General features: G+C 34.7%; 1 protein-coding gene and 1 long non-coding RNA gene across 3 annotated transcripts in view; both read left to right on the plus strand.

Annotated features, from left to right (window-relative positions):
* The first annotated feature begins 261 nt into the window (after positions 1 to 261).
* Positions 262 to 2,583, plus strand: LOC149424361 (uncharacterized). Its single transcript, XR_016302111.1, has 4 exons — positions 262 to 393; positions 759 to 819; positions 1,393 to 1,651; positions 2,529 to 2,583. It is a non-coding gene; the product is annotated as an uncharacterized LOC149424361 (long non-coding RNA).
* Positions 2,584 to 2,586: 3 nt separating this feature from the next.
* The window catches only part of LOC149424362 (triple functional domain protein-like), a 28,811-nt gene continuing 6,608 nt past the window's right edge, over positions 2,587 to 24,789 (plus strand). For both annotated transcript variants that reach the window (XM_089631299.1, XM_089631298.1), the window contains exons 1-5: positions 2,587 to 2,618; positions 11,197 to 11,451; positions 11,609 to 11,746; positions 19,577 to 19,784; positions 22,733 to 22,847. In XM_089631299.1, coding sequence (XP_089487425.1) covers positions 11,299 to 11,451; positions 11,609 to 11,746; positions 19,577 to 19,784; positions 22,733 to 22,847 — 614 coding nt within the window. In that variant the 5' untranslated portion in view covers positions 2,587 to 2,618; positions 11,197 to 11,298. The remainder of the gene's footprint in view (positions 2,619 to 11,196; positions 11,452 to 11,608; positions 11,747 to 19,576; positions 19,785 to 22,732; positions 22,848 to 24,789) is intronic.

Consider the following 24,789-nt stretch of genomic DNA (forward strand, 5'->3'; position numbering starts at 1 on the left):
TATTTTGTTGGAATATTATAATAATAAAATGAGCAATATAAAAGTATTATATCTGTTTAATTATAATATAAAAAAATCAGTCAAAATATGAGAATATAATGGACGGAAAAGATTTGGTTACGAATTTATCAAATAAGTGTGCTTTTCAGGCGGTAGGGATGGTTCATCAATTAAAAATATGCACTACGATCCCAATGAAAACTCTTCATTATAAAGAATCGTCTGAAAATGACAACTTAATAAACAAACATTACTTTGAAGTATGCGATTACGTGGAAAAAAATATAAATAAAAAGATTGTTTTTACGAAAAACTCTCTCGAAGATCACAATTCTTGGAAAAATGCTATTCGTGATTTATTAGAAGATCAGTTTTTAAAAAAAAAAACAGAACGTAAGTGTATTAATTGTGTATTTTATATGTGTGTATTTTAGTTCGTTTCAGGTATAAAAATGTAATATTATTGAAGAGTGAAGATTTTCGTGACATCATTGCAATAATTGATAAATTTTGACATTTATGATAATGCTTCTTGAAAAAACTTTAAATGTCAATCCATTTAGGTGTTTAACATGCGCTAGCTATACTTATATTTGCACATGGTTTTACGTTGGAAGATATGGTATCATCCAGGAGAGACCATTGTTAACATTGACACGTTGTTAGAAATTACTCAATTTTATATTTTTACATTTAGTAACTTGATGTAATTAGTTGTGTTTCGTAACTGCCCACTTAAACTTTTCATTTCCCTCCAGAATATCAGTGTGAGGAAAACAAAGATGAGGAACCCAACATAGAAAAAATAAAACGTCTTATGTAAGTACCTAACACCAAATTAAATTTAGGGCCTTGTCCTAAATTATTATATTATTAGCGATAAATAAAAGACTGAAGGCCTTACTAATAAACGTGCTTTCAACACAACCGACAACCAATCATTCATGTAGAGTAAATGGTTGTTTATCACTGTGTAAAATTTAAAATATGTATTTTAGTGAGAGGATGAATGTTGACAAGCAAACATATTCAGTCAGTACGCTTATTGGTAATATTGGTAAAGATGTCGGAAACTCATCCGAATCCGTCTATATGGATTATTAGGTTAAAATTTTTTGTAAAAATGTTAACCTAAGAATAAATAATAGAACTGAAAATACCTTAAAAAAATACATTATGATTTATTTGATTGCAGAACTGAGAAAATAAAATATTTTGGCTCAGTTTTGCAATCAAATAAATAATAGAACTGAAAATACCTTAAAAACATACATTATGATTTATTTGATTGCAGAACTGAGAAAATAAAAGATTTTGGCTCAGTTCTGCAATCAAATAAACCATAGAACTGAAAATACCTAAAAACATACATTATGATTTATTTGATTGCAGAACTGAGCCAATAAAAGATTTTGACGACCTCATTGAAGGCGAGAAGATATACGTAAACAAATTAAGAAGCTGTGTCCGGTTCTATGGGCGGTGTCTAAAAGAGCAACGGATACCTGTGGCCTTAAAAAAACTTAATTCAGATTTTAAGATATTTGAAGATATGAAGAAAATGTACAATTTTCACTCCAGAATAATGCTACCCAGACTTATGGATGCCAGGAAAGATATGAGAGTGTTTCAACAAGTACTTATTGAATATGTGAGGGTTTTATTTTTAACTTTAACAAACAAAATACGGATATATCTATTGTATTTTGATGTATAAATGCTTGATTTAAATGTATATATATATGTGTGTCTCGCATAATCTCCGGTAATTAGATCGACTTAAATGAAGATGAAAAAATGATTTATTTTTTCACACAAACCATCAGGTGTTCTTATCTAGAAGGATGTCTCTGATTTTGGTTTCATATATTTTTTTTAATTAGTGATTTAGATTAGATAAAATACGAAATTATACTGAGGTAGAAATTATATTTTGCTTCTATTAAGCAAACATAATCATGTTTAACAATAAAAATAAAAAACTCGAAATATTTTAGATGTTGAGTTTCTGGAAGAATTTATTATTTCTTAAATTATAAATGTGAATAAACAAAAAAATTCGAAATTGCTTTGAATCCTCACGATAGCTGCAATATTTAAATGTTATACTTTTTAATTAATCTTCGATATGCCAAGGCGCAAAACAAAACTTGTGTTACCACAGTGAGTCATTCACTGAGATGTCCTACGCATTTCATGTTTTAAGGTTATGCAATAATACAAAAAAAAACAACAATATTATTAATCAGTATTTAAGGAAAAAGTTATTCACAGATTTGGTAACTCCTGTTGGTAACACGAAGGTCAAAATCCTTGCCTTTATTTTAAGTAACTTAAAGTATTTCTTTTAGAAAAATACTATCGTCACATCCGAAATTTTCCGATTTGCACAAAAAAGTCCATCATTATTTTCTGCAGGCAAGTTAGTTAACAGGAACTCAATTTAAGCATGACCGACAATGTTGAAAATAGCATTTTGTAATGTGCATTTTAATGTACTACATTTTGATTAAACCGATTTTTTCTAGGCGGAACCATTGAAGGTCATGTACCAATCATACCTGAAGAATAGAGTTGGAGCCGACGACATCATTAATTTTCATGAATATTTCTTTAAAGTGAGTACCTGAATTTTTCGTATATTTATTTTACCAGGAAAACCGTTGTTAGGTCCGCCAAAACTTCCAACTCCTTCTCATACACGACGCGTGTAATGGAAGACTGGTCGGTGGCTGGGTAAATATTAACAAATAAGTTATAATGAATAAATAATAATATAGAAAGTAAAATAGAAAGAAAATAAATAATTATACGTTAAGTCATCACACAGGGCGAAATTGAAACTTTTAAAAGCAGTACCAAAGGAGGTTCTGCCCCAGGGCTCGATAAAAATAATTTAAAAAAAAAATTTAAGGATTAAAAATCAAATTTCTAATCCGGTTATGCATTTATAAATAATTCAAGTATGCAAAGCAAATTATTTTCATCCATTAGCAAACAAATTCCAATATTTAAAACTGGTAATCCAGAAGAAGTCTACAATTATTTACTGACCTATTTCAATATTTTCAAATATGAAAATTTTTATTTAACTAATAAAAAAAGTATTTTATTGCACATTCTATGAAAATTAATTCGCCTTTATGAAAGGTAGAAGCAAATAGGAGGCAATTGTAAAATTAACTTTGTAATGATCTGCCCTTTCTACTTCAAACTTTTTCCTTCTCTTCTTTCTACGATAAATTTTCTTTAAGTCCCATAGGTAACTTTCCATAAGGCTTTGGTTATGTATATATCCGGGGTAGGAATGTCTTCCCTTCCGTCTTTCAAGCCTTTGTCCCTCTCCTTATTACACACCCCTTCAAGTGTGTACATCCTAGTTTGTCTACGTGACGTACGACCTTGAACGTACTCATTTCACGTGACGGTTCAGTATAAAAAGTTTTCACCGAACGTTGTGTTGGTTTTTTGTTTCTCGGTTTAGAAACCTAGTTATCTATGTATGTGTGGTATCCCTTGGTTCTTTTGAGATAGAGTGAGTTGAATCCATTACCGCTGTGTTTTAAAGCCATTTTATAAACCTTTCTTCTAAGTCGCCTGCTCCCCCAACTGGCTACGCGATTCTATCTATCGTAGGGTAATGTGAATATAATAAAGTGTTAGATTTTATATATGTGATATACATACGATAAATTTATGGTGTTAGTTGTCGGCGCCATCCATGTATATATTTTGGGAGGGGAAGGAGAGGAAAGGAAATGAATTTTTTTCAAGTTAAGATTGGCTCCTCCTCTTTACCAAACAAAACCGATGGATGATAATTTGAGCAAGGCGATCGATATCTGCGTGTCTGGATATCACAACCGGCCGGGTCTCCCCTTGTTCCAAATCGGCAACCGTCACGCCAGAATAAAGAAAACCAGGTCTCATCACCAATTTCAGAATTGCCCCAACCTCAAACACCTCCAGGAAATCTACTTTACTGAGTGTAGAAGGGGAAAGCCATGACATCCCTTGTCACGAATCTAGTCGCGAAAATGTGACACGTAAGGTCCTAAGTTACGTGCCACCTCTAGAAAACGTTGTAACTCCCTCGTCGTCGGGGATTTACATCCCTTTCTAGGTCAATAACATAGATAACACACGACAATCTTGTCGACATTTAGCCTGCTTTTTAGCGATAGGTTGTGTGCCTACCCATTCAGCCAATTATCATGTGAGATATATGTAAGGTCTACTCGAGATGCCAAATTTAGGATGAGGACTGTCTGTATTTTAATATTTGGTTCTAGTAATTATTTTATGAGGTTACTAGCATCCTCGTGTATTAGGTATGGGTAACTTCTACTGAATACCTATCCTCTCAGGTAGGTATAAACGGATAATTGGTTTGATTTTTGCATTTAATTTAAAGAGGCTGCCTACCTCTCGAAAGGTACCTGTTGAGAAAAGTTGTTCGGTTGGTAGTTTTATTTCGGAGATTACTATCTCCCTCTTTTGCCTCTAGATATGTTTTTGTGCATCCCAATTCGTAACTTAGAAAGTCAAACAATAGATGAAAAGTATTAAATTAGAAAGTCAAATAACAGAAGAAAAGTTTTCATTTTGTTCCGTCTGGTTGCATCCGATCGCTTTCAATTCGGGAGGGCATACGCTAGCAAAACTTCCCCTTTGACTGACTGTACACCGCGCCTCTCAGCCTATATATGAAAAAGTCATTGGCCTGTCTCTCACTCACAGCTGATTGACAATCCGTCTAGGGTATTCCTTTTAATGATAACATTATTTGGGCGGCAGGTATCGTAAACTTAGTTCCTGTACCTCGGTTGTATCCGTCTTTTAAAAGGGGTCCTCTGGAATTTAATAAATAATATAAAAAACTCACCCAGTTAGTCACCTCTCATTCTCAGCGTGAAGCTTACCTGGTTACACTATATAGTCAAATCACTTCAATTTTCGACCTCCTCCCTACGCTTATAAAAGGGTAATTAAATATTCCTGTAAATAAAATTGTACCTCCCTAATCTGTCAGGATTCGAACCCACAGTTAATAATCTATTTGATTCTCTGGTTTTCGGTCTCCGTGCATAGAATGCCATCTCGCCAAATCAATAACCTTGCCCGATTAAACACTTCCTGCCTTTATATGTTCACTCTGTTTTAAAAACGCAATCATTATTTTTATCATTTCCATGGTTTTAAGACAAGTCACTTAGTTTGAACTACATATTTACGAAATCACGTTTAATCTAACACACTTTCACTTCACACAAACACCGGATCAATAATCTTTCTCTTTAATTCAATATTCCACAATATTCTCTAATACCATTTGAATTCAATAATTAACTGTAATTTCACATATCACTTCTGACTTGTATTGATTTCTTGGAGCTGTCAACGTATCTAAGTTCAGGACTCGACTGTTTCATCGATCTCTGCTCCTTTCCCGTGGGAACATGGCACTTCTAGCCCGCCTGTCAACAAATCCCATCCGTTAGCCCAAACAAAAAATTTTTAGAGCACGTTCGTTTATTATTTATCGTTTATTTATGTGGATGTTCAAAACATCACAACTTGCCTTATTAACAATTTATTAGTTTAATCATGATGAATTAATAAGTTTTTAAAAATCTCAAAAGTACTCGTCCATATCGCATGACAAACTTCTAAGTAAATAAAAAAATATTAAATTTAATTTTATATCTGTAGAATGGATAAAAAGCTAAAATTGGTAAAAAGTGGTAAAAATAAATTACGTGCGTAGTCAGCCAAAAATAAGTAATTTCGGCATTTACAGTCATGGGACCTTTCCTGTTTACCATACACGTAAATAATATATTCATACAATAGTCAAACGGAAAAATAATATTATTTTACACGCAGACGCCACTGTCGTAATTTTTTAAGGTATTAATTGGAATACTTATAATATCCTAGGAAATACTGATAGAAAAAATTGAAAAACTGGTTCGATTGAAATCTCCGATTCTCAAATACTGAAAAAAACAAAATCCATCCCATTCTCTATTCAAAAAAATTCATTCTAAACCTGAACTAAAAATTATAATACAACAAATTAAATGTTACCTAACTAACTGCAATTAAACATGTCCCATACTCAGTCCAACTTTCAAAAATAAATATCTCTAGGGAATAATAAAAAAAATGGATAACTCATATTTTTGAACTTGACAAAACTAATTATATTTATAACATTTAGAAATATTCTTACAATAAAAAATAAAAAAAATAAATATGAATAGTAGTTAAAAACCCGCTCTGCGGGTTTTTTGCTGCTAGGCCCTGCGGGAGGTATTTAGTTGGGCTTCGCCAAGTTTAAAGGTGGAAACACATTATTAAAACCCGACGCGACCCGATGAAACGCGATGCGTGTTGAGTCGAATCAAATGTATTGTTTTCTTATGACCAGAATCACACTATGAACATCCGACGCGACGCCATGTCGGGTGTTCATAGTGTGATTCTGGTCATAAGAAAACAATACATTTGATTCGACTCAACACGCATCGCGTTTCATCGGGTCGCGTCGGGTTTTAATAATGTGTTTCCACCTTAAGTGATACTAACACCACTTAACCTATCATTTTACTATGCATATAAGTACATGTCATAAGTACATTAGCTTATTTTACAATCAACGAAGCGTTTCTAGATTCCGATTGTGTTTCATGTTTTTTATTGAGTTGGCAGTGCCTACACTTCCTACAAACAAACGCGTATTATGCGCAAACTTCATGTCGGTGTTCCGTCAAATGGAGAGAAATTATTATTTACATATTATGTGTTAAAAATCCCGTTATTTATTAAAATAAGTGTATTAAGGCAAGTTTTTAAAAGAATTTTTGTATGTAAAAAAACCCAATTGAACTAACATAACCTATCCTAATCTAACCTATAACAACCCAACCTAACCTTACCTAACCAATAATAACCTAAACCTAACCTTACCTTACCTATAATAACCCAACCTAACCTATAATAACCTAACCTTACCTAACATAACCTTTCCTAATCTAACCTATAAAAACCTAACCCATAATAACCCAACCTAACCTTAACTTTCCTAATCCACCCTGACATATAATAACCCAACCTAACCTAACCTATCCTAACCTAATCTATAATAACCCAACCTAACCTAACCTAAAATGAAAATGCTTTATTGAAAAAAAAAATTGAATTGAGCGTGGCCAGATCCCGAATAATTTACCAAACTGGTAAATGTAAATTAATATATATTATTAAAATATGTTTATCTGGCAAAATGATTATTTTATTTTACATATAAGTACATGTCAGATTAGAAATTTGTTGGTTAATTTTACAATCAACGAAGCTTCCCGTTTCCAGCTTCCCATTTTGTTTCATGTTTTTTTTATTGGGTTTGCAGTGCTTACACTCCCTACAAACAAACGCGTATTATGCGAAAACTTCATATCGGTGTTCTGTCAAAATGGAACGAAATTATTATTTACGTAAATAATATTAAACTAGCAGTTAAAAACCCGCTCCGCGGGTTTTTGCTGCTAGGCCCTGCGGGCGGCACTTGGTTGGGCTGCGCCCAGTTTAAGTGATATTAACAACAGTTACATTTAATAGATAGATATTAGGTCATTCACAGAGAGAGGGTGAGTATATATTGTTAAAACACGGAACAGGAAGGTGTTAATGAATAATAACATGCTCAATTTAGGCATAATAAGAATGACAGTTGTTTGAATAAATGAAATTTTACGTATTTGTGATGGATTATTTCAAATGAAACACTATTATTGACTACATGTCTACAACTGATATTAACTGTTATGGTACCTAATATAATTTGCTCATAGGAGACTTGCAGTGCTTAAATATGTGTTACAACCGTCAATGTCTATAAGTTGAATCAATATCGTATAGTTTGTCACAACAATTAAAGATAGTTACAACAAAGTTGACTGAAATAATACATTATTACATATTGATTAATTGTACCCGTGTTTATGGATAAAAGGAGGGTAATGGTGCAATGTGATTAGCAGTCGGTTTAATTAAAAGGTGTGAATTTTACTCCAACTGGTGGTAATTCTTTTCCTAAAACTGTTCCTGTATCTAATAAAGTTTAAAGTTAGATTATATATACACCTTCATCAGGAGAGTAAAAATCTATATATAAAGGTAGATTATTACAATATAGCGCCCCTGAGGTAATATCTCACAAAAGCGGCGCCATGCAAATTGTCCAATTAATAAATAAATATAATGTTTACATTTTATTATGTACGTATGCATTGATATACAATGGAAATAGATAAAATAATGTTATCCGATTAAACTTTATTTTATTAAAAAACAAATAACTTTTTTAACTTCACTTTATTATATACAACCAATACATGTTTCATGAACGAAGTATACACCGAAGTCAAAAATTAAATATAGATTACAATTGGAAAAAAGAAGTGGAAGGAGGGGGGAGGGGTAAGAGTAGGCTGGGTTTATAAGAATTATGAATTACAATATGAAAGACCAGTTAAGTGGGAAAATATTTAAAAGAGACTTTATAAAAAAAAATTCTTGTTAATTACATCTACTTTTATAAACATGTTCTCTTATTTCTAAAATTTCGAAATTATTTATTTGTGATGCTTTATATCCTGTGTGAAGTATTTTAAGACCTGAAATTTTTTTTTGCATATAACCATAAAACAATATATTCATAAGACAAATAACATTTAATAACGGTTATTCTAATAAATTGATAGTTGAAATACTAAATAAAATAATTAAACATATTATCTTCAAACGGTATTTTTACCCTAGTTCTTAAGATATAAATAAACAATGGCGTAGAATTCTGTTTGTGGATAACGACACTTCTAAAATGATATATATAAACATTCCTGGTACTATTCAACCGGCGTTTTACACTAATAACAGAATGAATAAATATATTCTTAATAATATAGATTGCGAAAATCAAACAAAAAAATCAGGAGTTTATAAACTCAATTGGGCTGGATTTGTAATTTATTTTACAAAGGTAGAACCAATAGAAACTTTGAAGTCAGAACTAAAAAATATCTCAGGGTTCTAAATGGAAATAGTGAATATGAGTTTGCAAATCATCTTTTGAATCACACTTTCGATAAAAATTCAGGTCTTAAAATACTTCACTCAGGACTAAAGCATCGCAAATAAATAATTTAGAAATTTTAGAAATTAGAAAACATGTCAATATAAAATCAGATGTAATTAATAAGCAAAAAAAAATTATAAATAATAATGAAAAATGCCATTGCAAAGTAGAACTAAACTTCCAGAAGAAATCTTATTATTAAATGCTTGATGTTCAAGTAATTTTGCATATTTAAATATACGCGCCAGTCATTTGATTCGTTTCTTCACCGCCAGAGGGGCGCTCTGTCGGCCACCTAGCCGCGATGCGTATCGGGAATCGGCCATATTGAATTAACGCCTGCTTTTTTCGTCAAACGTCAAACGTAATCACGTAATTGTGGATAATTTTCACTGTAATGTAATTAATCCAATGGATTATGAACTTTCTAAGACATATTTTCTTCGATATTATCCAAAAATTGTATGAGCAGAAACGATATTTTTTAAGAAATATCGTATTACATGTGGCGATTCTATTTCAGTATGAAATGGTGTCTTAATCTTTAAAGTCTTATTTAAACACAATTTGAATTTGACCAATCACAGGGCCTACACCGTCCAGACGCTGGAGTAATAATATTATCAGATATCAATATTTTGTTAAATCGTAAATGCAACGGTTTGTTGTTTATTGTCATTAAGTTGAATCAAATGTTTGTTTTCTTTTTAAATGCGTATTAAAACGGTAGTTTGGTAGTTTTAATAGATAAAATTGTACGTATTTGTTATGGATTATTTCAGATGAAATTATTCGCTACTATGACGCCAGAGATGCGTTCTGTAAGCCAATAGGGAAACTACTCCAGCGGCCGGTAAAGGAAGGATTGCCATTTTGTAGGAATCCTAGAATGCGTGATATTTTGCTATGGAGGCTATGTGGAATTTACCCGAAACATAATATTTAAATTTGACCAATCAGAGGGCCGAAACCGTCCAAACGCTAGCGTAATAATATTATCAGATATAAAATTGTCTATATTACAATAGAGACTACAATACGATATTAATGACTAATGATGCAAAATATGACTTTTTTTAAAACCCACTTTGAATAATTCAAAGAAAGATAAGTTTATCTACAACCATCGACATCTTCTATTAAAATCTATTAATAATAAACTATTGCATTAACCTGCAATTGACAAAATGTAAAAAAAATTATTCATGTATATAATTTTGTAAGGAAAAAATGTTAACTAACTTACAATTTAATACATAAGCATGATATCAAAACAAAATTAAATACAAAGTATATTCAAGATATCTCTATCAAGGAATAGTTTACATCAACAATCTTCCTCTCTAAAAATTTTCAAAAATATTCATGAATAAATAGAAAAATTACGCGAAACCATTGTAAGGATGGGTTGTTTCACAGAATTTCAATGATACATCAAATTTCAAATTTAATATTCCAGCTCTTAAGTTAATATAAAAGTTCTGTGAAAATCCATAAAATTTATATTTTTATCTATGTACTGAGAAATAACTAGCCCATGATGCAATAATAATAGCACTTTAAATGACTTTCACAGAACTTGAATTTTGACCGTGAAATTTATGAATTATTCAAATTCTATGAAACAACATGTCCTAAAAGACCATTTTTGCTTGTACTTTTCGGTTTTAGAATAATGTTAGGTTTCCCTAATTTATTTTCATTGTTATTTTTAACGCTATTTTATAACTTACTTTTACGTAGACGATTTTATTACTTGAGCTTGAATCCAACACCAACACCAGAGCCTTTCCTCTTTATGGTGAGGAAAAGCAATTTATGATTTTTCTTTATACAATGTGAACATGTAATATTTATATTTTTTATTCTAAAATATACATATTTTTATGAGTAAGTAATAGTAAGTCACTAATCATATGATAGTACAGTAAGAAATAAATTAATGAATTGATTACATAAAAGTAACTAAATATTACAGAATCGTTTACTTTTTTAAATCTGCACTTTTTACTTACCCAAATTCATTTTATTTCTCCATTATTTTTCAATTTCAGATAAAAAAAGAACAATTTAAATCTGTTATCAACATTGACACTGGAGTTCTTAATTTTCCTATAGACAGATTAACAAGAGTATACGGAAGTGTTATTGTTAACATGAAAAAGAAATACGAGAAAGTAGTCAAAGCTGTAAAAATTGAAGAATTCAAAATAAGGCCTTTTTGGAAAATGATGACATCAATTGAGGAATGTTTAGATAATATCAACATGGTCATTAATTCTGATTCGGAATCAATTATAGGATTAAAGGTAATAGAATTGTTAATATCCAATTGTTTCGTTGAAATTATTTGAATACATTACTCTCCTTGAGAATTTTTATGCAAATATAACACGTATCTCCTATTAAAAAGTGTTATGTTTTCACAGTGAAAAATCTTACCATTAAGAAAATGTTCTCTTTTAGATAGATATATCTGAAAATCGAGGAAAATTAATAAAATGTGATAAATTATATATAAAACATGGTCCAAAAAAAACGGAGGAAATGAAATGTTACCTGCACGAAAACTACTTAGTTTTGGCAAACATTGTTCCAGGAACAGTAAGTACCTAAAAACACATCCCAGTACTTGTATTTCTCTTTTTTTGTAACTTAAATAAATAATAATAATAAATTACTTTCACAAAATCCATTTGAAAATAGGATGTTACCTAAAACATATACCACCATACTAACGAACTGACTGCCACTTTTATCAATTTCATATTTCTTTGAGATAATTACTTACAGTTTTATTTTGCATTATTTTATTCCCTGACCTGCGTGCATCTGTATTGTTTAAGTAGAGATTAAGGTCGATTGACATCTACCTGCACGTAACATGCCAGACACGTAGCGAACCATGCACGGCTCAATTAGTTTCATACATTGTGCATCATAGCATAGCGTTCCGGCACAGGCACGGGCCGGGACCGAGAGTAGAATATTTTGGCTGAACCTTCGCATATATGCGCCTGCGCAGTTCAGTACAAAAAAGCGCTACATCTACAGCTGATCACGACACTGCATGGACGAAGCCATGCGAATCTGATTTAAGATCATATGAAATAAAACTCGCTTTAATTTGAAATAGAACAAATTTAAATCGAGTTCGCACGGCTTGACCTACATACTCATTTGCCTCACTGTCGCCATTATGCCGTTTTTGCCAATCGCGGTCCCGGTATATTGTTCTTTTGGAATGACAGGGGTTTATCTGCCATTTATAAAACTGAGATATTGAGGTTCAATGTTTGAATCCCGAATAACACTTGAAATTGGACTATTTTAGGTTTTATGAAACTTTTCTTGGTCAATTTTGGCCAAAATCTCAGATAGAACCTTGTAATCTCAGGGGAACGATAGTAAATACTCGCGTCTGTGCCGTGATGGCCACGCTACGTGTTCTGTTCACATCTACCGGCACACACACGTAGCGTGACAGAGACGGCTCAATTAGATTCATACATTATCTATGAAGACGTTCACATCATAGCGTAGCGTTTCCAGCACCGGCGGACAATTGCGGCTAGAATATTTTCTATATCTGTTGTATTTTAAATACGTTTCAATTATGTTTAATGGGAAATATTTTATATATTAATTAATTATTGGAACTTCTATCTATGTTTAATTATTTTTAATGTGCTTTAATATTTTTAACGTACTTTAAATATAATATACCACCACAACATGGGCATGTGCCTTGCATGATGGTCGAAAATTTCTCAATGACAGCAATAACAGTTCACTGAATAAAGAAAAATTGAAAATTAATAAACTGTAATCATCTTTAAAAAATGTATGTACTTGAAAGAACTGAACAAAATAATAACAATGGCCTTCAGTGAAATCCATAAGGGACCTCGGGGTCACATTTGAACCAAAACTTACCTTTTCAAATCATATAGTTCATAAAAAATATTTCCATGCTTCTTCTGTTGAGTTAATTTTTGTGAGATGTTCCCATGTCTGTTTTTCTAAACATTTTTGCGGTGTTATTTTAGAAAGTTGAGTTCATAGTTGGGGAAGTCAGGCCTAACATTGTTGTGTAATGATCTGTGATTGTCGATTCGTAATACTGCACTACATATTTGTCTTTTTTATTAAACCATAATATAATCTACACATGATTGGATCTTCGGTTATCTTATAGGAGTTTAAATGGTGCTTATAATGCCATATTACAGAAGTTCAGTTGTTCAATGTTTTGAGTGTGACCATAAAGAAGTATATTTATGTTAAGATCACCAGCTATGATGATGTTTTTGAATGAAGTTAGTTTTTGTATTTTGAATAAGTTGGTGTGTGCTATTTAAGTTCATTGTGAGTAGATCAGCCATGGTGATAAGCAAAATAGGGATAATAATAATTTACTCATTTAATTGTTCATTTTACACTACTTTGCACGCAAATCATTTAAAAATTTTGTCGAACAAGAACTGCCAGGAAATTTTCCCTCTTCCTAGATTTAGCTTAAATGGTATTCATACAAAATCGCTTATGTTCAGGGTTTTTTTGGTTCATCGTGCTCTGCCTGTGTTGTGCCGGTAAGTATGAATAGACCTTAAATCAAATTCTGATAGAGAAAAAGGTTGCAAGATTCTTTTTTAACCCTCCGATGATCGACTTCCGGGAGGCTTAACAGCCTTACTTATAAAAAATCACTTCCCAACCGATAGACGCTATTTTTTGTTGCACATTGTGTAAAGAATGTAAAAGTTTAGATTCGAGTTGGTATCATAAAAGTTGTAATGGACCTGTTTGGGGTAAAGGAACGTAAAGAATTTTTTTTTTCATAAATTAAAATACGTTCAGAGAATAGGGAGAAACGAACAGACTATGGACATCTCTGGGACATACTAGAAGCTTTATTATAGAAACCTACGTCGGTAATAGGTGTTAACCACGTAATAATTGAAAAGAGGCGTGATGGAGCTCAACGAATCAGATCATTCCCAAAATCAATTAAATAATTTTTCGCCAATCACGGAGACTAAGGGCGGTCTAAAGACACGAAACACTCTAGGTTGATTTACTGTTGAGCTAACCTTGGGATCCGGTCTCACGATGCGTGTAAGGGCACTTGGAGAACGACGATAAATTTGCATTCTAAGGTAGAAACGAAGCGATACCCAACCAGCGATAACGAAACAGGGGGGTGACGGTTTGGCGAAAGAAGATGGTTTTTTAGAATGTTTTGGTCCAGAAGACATATTACGAGGTGATCCTCATAGAGAGAATTGTTTACGATCGCTGAGGTTCTGAGTGCTATTTCAAGTGTTGACAATGGACACGAATTTTAACTTAAGATGGGATGTTTGGCCGAAATTGCCTAATTATATTAACACGGGGGAGATGCAAGTTGGGTAATTAAGAAAAGACATAAAAGTTAATGGGTCACGAAGTCTTTGATTAACGATCAAAATTTTACGACCTTTTTTTGCGCGTAAACAAAGTTACGAGGATAATATATTGAAATTCCTGGATGGAGCGAGAAAGGGGTATATGGGTTGGGCTAAAACTAGACGCAAAAAAACTGTAAAAACAGGGATGTACTGGGCGTAGATCACCGAAAAGGAAGGACCAGGAATCGAAAAGAAACCCGAAAGGTAGTTTAGCTCATGATGGAAGAGGTGTCACCGACTCGGGTAGTGGACAGCGATGGGTTACGAAAAATTACCAGAAGATATGCGGCGGATATCACGAAAAGAGTCAAAACAGGTAGGCGAAATTACAAAAAACGTGTCGAATCAAATTTTGGAACGAATGCCTACGTATGTCATCACCGAGAGGAGGGTATATGTGTCCTGGGATCACCCACGGATCGTGTAGACACCAATCAAATGCTAGAAGGCAGCACACAAGGAAGGATACTGTATGCGCAAGCGCTGGACATAATGGGTGAAAACTTCCGGTAGTTGGGATAATTTATCGATTGTATTATCGATATCAATAGCGAATTTCTCGGAAAGATTTCAAAAACAACGATATAGAAATGAGCTACACCTAGTCTATAGGCCGGAAATCAACCAATATTACAGACACAACACGTGTACGAGGAAAAATAATCAAATAATTTTGCGCAATAATCTACATCGCCGAAAATCATGTACGAGAGGGCGCCCGAAAGTCAGGTCACCGAGTACGCGCCTGTACCCGTCTCGGCAGAGGGTAGGTGTCTACCTCAACTCGGCAGGCGTTAACCAAAAACCTTGAAACGGGGTGATGCAATTCTAAACTTAACGGGAAGTGAAACCTCGGATTCATAAAGGCGAAAGTCGCACAAATTTTAAGTCGATTTATTCGAAAAAACATTATTAAATAGCGTTGTTTGGAGGAAATCAGGGCTTTTTCGTTTTAACTTGGTTGGAGTCGGGCTTCGATAACTTAACGTCGCGACAGTTTGGTGTGCTATCTTTAAACTAAACTGATAGAGTTTTAAATATAGTGAAGTTGTGGTTTTAATATTAATTGAAATAATTGAAGTGTTTTAAAATTTAATTAGATTCAACCAAAAAAAAAGGGTAAACTCATAATTAGACGATACTAAATTCACGGGTTGGAGTCTCTTGGTTCAGACTAATATAAAACGATGAAACTCGACTGCGGTAATGTTTAATAATAACGCGTGTGCCATTAGAGGAGAAAAAAATAGAGAACCATAATAATTATCAAATGACCAGACGAAAACGGCTAAGTCAAAGTTCTAAATTTATTGTGAAATTGAAGAGACAGCGTACATTGATCAAAAAGAAATAATAATAAAAATCGTGTAGAAACGCGGCGAATGAATTTACTCGGAGAATAGAATTTAATAAGAGCTAAATACATCATTCGTAAATCACATGTGGACCTTCTGGTCAAAATTAATAATAATTAATTTCCAATATATAAAACGTAGGGTAAATTGCTCATTTGAATTGGGGGTATAGACAGTGTTTTCCTTGCGAACACGGGAAGGTTTTAACGGTCTACACGATATAAGAATTGAGTGAAAAAAATCGAAGTGAACGTGGCAGATAATATATGAAAGGTTCTAGGGAGGGGAAGGGGGTTTTGGGTAGATCTCGGCAAATGCTTACTTAGATGCTCTAAAATAGTCGTTAGGGGGAGATATCTAGATTAGGTACAGTGGAGGCCAACAGATACCGATGCATGTCAACTATCAATTTACGGTTAGGGAGGAAGAGACCATTCTATTGAAAGAAATGATCCGCTTAAACATTCCGAATTCTAGTATCAGGTAATTTATGTGCTATCTACGGAGCGGCGTATGAAAGTAGAAATTTTAGCTAGAAAAATTAGATACAATATGGTTATAGTTCCTACTGGCGAGTAGACGGGTGACATAGATAATCGATTTCGAATTTAATACGAACCCTTAACGGCTTAGGGGCTTCTACATCCTACCTACAGCCCCTGGACGTGGATTAATGTACATGTCGTCGATATCCCGACTGGACTGGTAATATTACGATTTTGGGTGAGTGATCTTGCATGAATATATATTTCCAGAACGTTAAAATTGCGACGAAGATGGGGCTGCAACTGATAAAATAGTATCACATTTAGAACTGTTTGCTTGCTTCTAACCGCTGTGTTTAGCACGAGGCCAATGACCTACTTATTTGTAAGCAGTTAGTGGCGACACACGACCAAAAGGAAGAAAGGGGACCCCATAAATCACTCGACGTCCGTGCCTGACGACAAAAGTCGTACACTCTACCGAGTTGGCGGCCGCGCAGAGGCACCTCAAATCAACATGGAAGCGACTAGCTGCAACCAACTCATGCTCAAAACAAATAAAAAAATAAAATTAATAATATTTGTATAACCTTATATGTTCACTAACAAATTCCTAAATACCTTTGGCCTCGGCTTAGAACTCACCGTTGGAGTATGTTGTCCGTAAGCTGTCTTGGGAAAGCACACAACTTCCTCGGCTCAGAAGATTTTCTACTTTCCTCATCACGCGATTTCGGGGCGTCAACGTTGTATGGAGAATCACGAAGAGTTCGGAGGGTCATCCCTTTTCGCGGAACCGGGTCGGATGAGAGGACACGAGAGGCAGTATGAAAATTAATGTCAAGTTGGAATGTTTGGGCCTTGGTTCGCTGCGAAGGCGTTTAATTGAACGGGCTCCAAGTCTTTCAAAATCGCGTGGAGGGGACGTCGGCGTGATGAACGAGGGTTCAAAATCGGAGGACGAACACATACTAAAGCGGGGTTTACCCGGAGGTTGATGCAACTCGACTGGAAAACCCTCGAGATCCTTTGCAGCAACCTTCGTGAGGTGGATAGTAGGCCTGGCGGCTAGTGGACGTTGAAAGCCTCACCAGAACAAACCTATTTGAAACATGCACGCGTTTAGCATCATGATAAGGGACGCAATGAAAATTCCCCTTTTACAGTCAGTAAAGTAGTCCGTCGGAGGAAGCGGGGCGGGGTGATTTGGGATATTCCAACAGGTGCATTATCTCTCCCTCTGACGTGAGCGGTCCGGAGGTGTCAAGGCGACTATAAGAAGAAGTTAGACCAGACCTCGGGGAAAGCCAGACACGTATTGGTTCTTGGGGTTTTGCATTTGGAAGAATAGCGACCATTTCATTTGGGGCAGTGAGGTGCCGACCCAGTTTGCAAAAAAAAAACCTTTTTCTCGTCATTCAATCCGTTCCCATCTCCTTTTCTCTCGTTTCCACTTCCATCCGCAACACCCAAAGTTTACTAACCACAGCTAAATCCATTTATCTAGTTTTAGTACATCGTTACAGAGGTCGACGAGAGAGTCCCAGTACTTATGCGGAAACAACACACTATTCAACGAAGGGTTTAATAGCCCGTACACAAGAGGGGGGGGGGGGGGGGGGGGGGGGGGGGGGGTTCGGTTCTATGTCACAATCTAGAATTTATAAACACGGGGACATTAGGTAAGGGCGGGGATACAAGGAAATTGTAAAGATATGATATAAGCTGTTAGGTCGATTAGTAATAGGGTCCAGTATTCGAAAGTTAGGTGAGACACGTACTCGTTCCTTGTAGAACTCGCTGAGGGTCGATGGACGTTTTCCCCACGCTTTGGCTAAAAAGAACCGGGAGTTACCACAGAAAGGAGACATTAAATACCTACCACCCCATAGCGGGGGGGGCTTCGAATTAACAAATCACACAACGTGAAGTTAAGGGATTTATTGTAGATCAACCCCAAAGCGTAGGCCTTATTTTACTGTGTGCGATACCACAGGGGCGGGGAATATTCAGAGTTAGCTAGGCCCAGCACGATATCGTTTTGCAAAAGCGAAACTGAACGCTGGAGAGAAGGAGGTATAAAAACCTCATTCAAGCGAGTTAGGACAATTAAGAGGTCGAGTCAACACAAAGTGATGGTTTTATAAGGTAAATGCCAAATGCATGTCTTGATAAACATTTGAACTGGAAAAAATCAATGCGTTAAAAATTTCAGTTTTTGTTGTTTTTCTGGGAATTATTTTTTTTTCTTTATTGTTAAGTGATATTTCTCTTGCAAATTTCTTAAGTAAAATGACTGAAATGTTTTCTTTGGATTTTTAATTATCTAATTTTTTTGCCGTTTTAAATTTTGATCAGGAATCATTATTATATACATTTGACACAACAGATAAACAGGCGTCTTTAGCTGGTTAAGTAATGTTTATATATTTCCATGAAATATTTTATGTCTGTTTTTATTTTACGTTTCAATTTGAAAGGAATTCAGATGCACGGATTAATTGATGAAATAATTCAGATGCACGGATCAATTGTATAAAAATTTCATCATGTTAACAAGTAAGGTTGTTAAATTTTAGAAGTACCTAATTTGTTAGGTCTGTGCAGGCTTAGTAGGTTTCTGCACAATTCCGGTTTGAAAAAATCTAAATATCCAACGAAAAATACGATATCTAGCTGTTTCTGCCCCGATTAAATTCGCCTCACCGACTTTCAGGAAGTTTGTTTTTTTTCGAAAATTCGATTTTTTGTATTAAGATTTTCACAAACTTTCAGATTGGCCGCACGGATTTCCTGAAAATCTTCATACAAAAAACCTAATTTTCGAAATAGCATAAAAAATCGTTTCCAGCTACAACAATATCAATAACGCCATTTTAATGACATAAGCACTCTAGTACACCCAAAAATCTCCAGCAGCCACTGCCGGCCAGTCCTTTTCGCTCATCATAGGGTTAATCTTTTTTTATGTTTTCTATTTTATATTGTTCTAATATTATTAAAATAATGTGATAAAGAGAATATTATAGATAAAATATTTTTTTTGTTTAATTATGATTTAAAAATTCACTAAAAATATGTGAATATAATGGATGTGTGAATTAAAGACTCGGTTACAAATTTATCAATTTAGTGTGTTTTCAGGCACCAGGGTCATTTGATGAATTATACGTATGCAGTACGATCCCGATGAAATCCCTTGCTTTTAAAGAATCGTCCGAAAGTAACTTCGAAGTACACGATTATAAAGATAAAGATATAAATACAAATATTGTTTTTGAAAATAACTCTCCCGAAGTTCACAATTCTTGGAAAGATGCTATTCAAAAACAGTTAAAAGAAAAAACAAAACGTAAGTGTATTGATTGTGATGTTTGCTTAATGTATTTTAGTTATAAAAATGAAATTTTACTAGAAAATGAAGACTTTCGTGATATCATTGCAATATTTATTATTAATAAATTTTTACATATAAGAAATTTGTTTTTGCCGACATTTCCAAATTTTGTGAAAATCAGACAGCATTATCATTGAATAAATTTGTAGAACGCATAGCCTCCTTATGAGGGTGTTTTTCAATGTGCCATTCAACAATTTTCTATTCTTTCAGCATTTATTTTATTGCGCCAAAAGATTGTTGCTCTGTTACTTCCTCCTCATCTAACAAACTCTCCTTCATAACTTCATGCTGTGAAATACAATGCAACTCCACAAGCTCTTCTGTGGTCAGCTCTTGACTGTGGTCTCCACAAGCTCATCAATATCGTTAATCACCTCCAGCCCCATGGTGTTGGCCGAAGACTTAATCTTTTTGATGGTAGACTCCACGGGTACTTTTTAAAACCCCTCAAAATCACATTCGACAACGCTCTTTGGCCAAGGCTTCTTCCAAGCAGAAGTGAAGGTGCTCTAACAAACCCTTTGCCACGGCCTGTCAATCATCTTGAGGCAAGTAAAAGGTGAAAGTGATTTTTCCGAAACTCTCTGAGAGTGAGACTTATCCCTTCAGTCACCTCAAAACAACGCTTGATGAGTGTTTTAGTGGAGAGTTTCATTACCTGCTGATCCATATGCTGGAGTAACGGTGTGGTTTTGCATCTCACTTCTTAAGGAGAAGCTTAATGCTAAATTACTATTTTGATTTATCTTTATAACGAATTGGTAAACCAAATATGAATATATAGTATGAATACCAAAAAATATACTTTAGATAAATTGAAAGTTTTCCTATCGTTTTGCTAGAAAAAAATACAAATAAAATAATAAATTACTCAATAAAAAATATAAATGTACACCACAAATTTTTTTTTCAATAGAAACGTATAAGCGCGTAAAGGAAAACACTTTTAAAAAATACAAGATTATAGCTTAGATTATCTGTGACTGTTTCACTTGATTAACTTTTTTGCTTTCTTGTAAAATTATTAACAAAATAAATAAAAAACAGTTTTGTGCTTAAAATCGAACGTTTCTAGACTCCGTTTGTCAAGCTATTTTAATGCCTATTACATACAATATAAGGTACCTATACCAAAAATATTCACATTTTTGGCTTGAAGCTTCCTCTTAATTTTATCCTTGTTCTTGGGGATAGTGCAATTCCTTGATGTAGACCGATTAAATGTGTTCGCCAGATCAGCCAGGCTCATGCTTTCCAAAAAATTACAAATATTAAACACAAGTTTAGAAAAATGTGTGATCACATGCGACACTAACGTACTAGTGGAATGAGTTCTAACCGAAGACCATAAATGAACCTACACCTAGATCGTCATCTTCGTGCTTTTAGTACTGAACATATTTCGTCCGACGGATTTTTTTGGAACTAAGAGAAAAAGAAAGAGAAGGGCGAGAAGGGCATGAGAAGGGAATAGTTGTCACGACGTCACAAACCATCGACCAAAGATAGAGGAAAGTAAAAAAAAAAAAAACGGTACTACCATAGACAATATAAATACGGTCCCAATTTATTAGCCTAAAATATTATTTAAAAATGAAAAACTCGTAATTGCATGAATTATTTTATTACTCAAACACAGATAACACAAAAAAGGGACATACAAGCTTGTGTAAACACAAAACACATTTTAAATGAGATTAAAATGTTAACACACCAAAACAGAATATTAGAATATTATTTCATTTAGAGAAAAATAAAACAGTTGTATATAGAAGCGTATGAAGGTATACGCTTCTACGTCCATTTTGGCAGCAATGAGCCCGCTGCTGGGTTCAGGGAAGAAATCTGAAATAAATAAACATCACATTACTCAAACAAAACATAGAATATTATATCTGTAATTCAGTTGCTGGCTTTGAAGAAATAATAATTCTATTGAATGAATATCTTTATCATAATAACGACTCAAATCAACGTCTATTCTTTCATTCTATCTCTCTAATAATAAATAAAGTGAATGATAAGTTACATTAGAAACATTAAACAAACAGAGGGAGATTCGCACCTGCATTTTGGTTAACATCCCGGGTCCCTTGTGCACCAGGTAAATCCCGATATATTCCGATATCTGGAAGATTAAGGGTCGGCAAAGCATCTTTTTTCAACGAGCCACGTCGTTTTTAATTTTTTTGCAAAATGCGAACTACAAACATGTGCATAATTTGCCAAAATCGGGTAATAAATATAATCTATTCTGCCAATTCTCCACGCACATTCCCGAAACAGACTCTCGTTATTGTCGTGTCGCACTGAAACAACATCCTCACAGCTTTCGACACTACAGCGAAATTAGCGAGGCATTTTAACAAATCTACTTTCACTTTTCACAAATATTTACGTCGGCGAAGAACCATGAATATAACCATAAACATGTGGTGTTTTGACTTTTGTTACCACAGATATCCCATTTTATACAACTCAGTTCTTCTATGGCGTTCAAAGTGTTCCTATTGGATATTGGCATTTTAAATATTGCTATGACGTCACCGAACCGCCACCATTCTAGGACCAAAATTTAGGTCGGAGTCGACCCCCCCTGCCGAAGACTGACCGACTGACGCACTAGCGCGGAAGTCCCGGCTCACAAGTGAGTGACGTGAAGATGGGACATACCCTTTCTGAATCAATCGTTATGCGAAATGTCGCTCGAGAAGAGCATTTTTTCATCATCTGTTTTGCTCGCTATGCGAATTAATTGTTGTTGGTTAAAGGCCATGCCGTCCGCATTCAGATGCAAACACGGTGTACATTATAAAAATGGCATGGTAAGTCGTGCCGTGTGATACAAAATTATAAGTTATAATAATCTATTAAGTGAGGTTCACCATCGTATTTTTCAGGAGACGATTCAGAAATTCGAGAAACCAGCCAAACAACTGCTTACCCAACCAATATCGAAACAAAGGACAACTTCTTCAAACAACCTGAAAAAAACGTATTGCCCAGTAATCAGAGGTATGCAGCACATGTTTTAGTTTCACATTTTGTTATGAAAATAATTAGTTTATTTTATAAATAATTATTTTCCTAATTAAAATTAGTAGTGTTTCATATTACCCCGGGTAAATTGCCGTCAGATCATTATAATTGACTGGCTATCAACAGCTTCACCTTTTCTCCGGGAGTAGGTAGTTTAAAATTTGAACTAGAGAGGGTAATTGGTCGTTCGGGTCACTTCTAGGGAACGCGCCGACAGGCCACGGCACGTTACCGACTTGAACAAAATGTGGATTATTTATTAATAAATTATAACAGTAATATGTGATCGTTAAGTTTACAGCCGGTCGTAGTTGTGGCTGTGGTCGTGGCCGCCCGCGTTGATTTTATTGTGATATCAGGATAATTCAAGTTCGGAATTCCTGTTATAATGGCGGGCGGTGATACCGTTCATGTACCTAATATTTGTATCCGCTGCACAACGACCCATCGCATTACCGTATTTCCGTGTCTATTTATTTGTGGAATTCATTCGAGTATTCCACCGACCTCATGTCAAGGGTCGCCGGGACCAGGTGGTCTGCATCCACGCGAACTCCAGCCAGAAGGAGGAATGAGCTACCAGACCAAACGCTGATCAGGCCAGGCCAGATCGTTAAGTTTACACTCGGTCGTGGTGCGACCGCTCTGATTTTATTATTGTGATATCGGGGATAGTTCAAGTTTTGTCAAGTCTGTGACTAGGTTTTTTTTTTTTTTTTTTTTTTTTTTAAACATTCCCAGGTTACGAATAACCCAACAATGTTTGAAAATCTCCTACTACCACCACAGTAAGCCGAAAATGTTGCTTGTGTTGTGATGGAGGACTTAGCCAGCCGAGGAATCGAACACGCGACGCTCGGGTGAGACCCAAGCGCTATGCCCACTCAACCACTGACCGGTCAAGCTGTACAGCGGCTAAATAAACGACCCATCGCACTAACGTATCTCCGTGTCCGTTTATTTGTGGAATTCGGGGAGGAAGGAGCTACCAGACCAGACGCTGATGCTATGAGGAGAGAGATGGAAGGCTCCTCAGGCCCGTGGAGTCTCCATCCCGTTTTCAGGAACCCGAATCGTCGCATCGAGTGTTGTTAGATTCTAGATAGATAGCTCACTTGTAGAATTGGTCCACAGGTATGTGTTTCAACCAAAGATATTAGAAGAACGAGACGTGCTATGAGCAGTTCATACTGTGTGGAATTGTTTTGCCCAGTGTCGCCGGTTTTGTTCACCAATACTACTGCACACCTTCGCTTACGCTAAGGTATCCGCACTAATACATAGAACAGATTTCTGTGCGTACACGTCCCGATAGTATTCAAAGTACCCTAATTAGGTAGTACTCCGCCTACGGTCCGGCGGCCAACATAGCATATCTCGTTCTTCTAATATCTTTGGTTTCAACCCATTTATATTAATTAATACAATCTTTAATATCAATCCACGTCTATTTTTTTTATGATTCCAATGCTCTTATTAATGAAAAAACAGTGCCCTTCCCTAATGATGATTCTCAGACTCTACCACACAGTTCAGCATACTTTGTCTTCACTGGCATACTTTGGCGTCCAAGTTTCCGTCACCGAAAATGAAGTTGTTCACAGTGCAAATTGATTCCATCTATGTACATCTTATATTACCTACCCCACAGTGCCCTATCTATCATAGCAAACGCAAACTCCTTAGAAATTTTTGTTACATTATCAGTACAAACCTATCTAATATTTTCAATAGACCTACAAAACTTCGTTACGTTTCGTTACAATCCGCGCCATTGATTATTGACAACAGCATTCGGAAAAATAATGTTTTTATTTTATTTTAATTATTTGTTTGATAGCGTTCTGTAATGAAAAAGGCAAGTTCCACTGGGGAAAAGATTGTTTTATTATTATTTTTTCTACGTTGCATAGTATTC

Source organism: Hesperophylax consimilis, chromosome 4 (genome assembly GCF_061612785.1).
Source record: "Hesperophylax consimilis isolate HC1 chromosome 4, BYU_Hcon_1.0, whole genome shotgun sequence".
Classification (NCBI taxonomy): domain Eukaryota; kingdom Metazoa; phylum Arthropoda; class Insecta; order Trichoptera; family Limnephilidae; genus Hesperophylax; species Hesperophylax consimilis.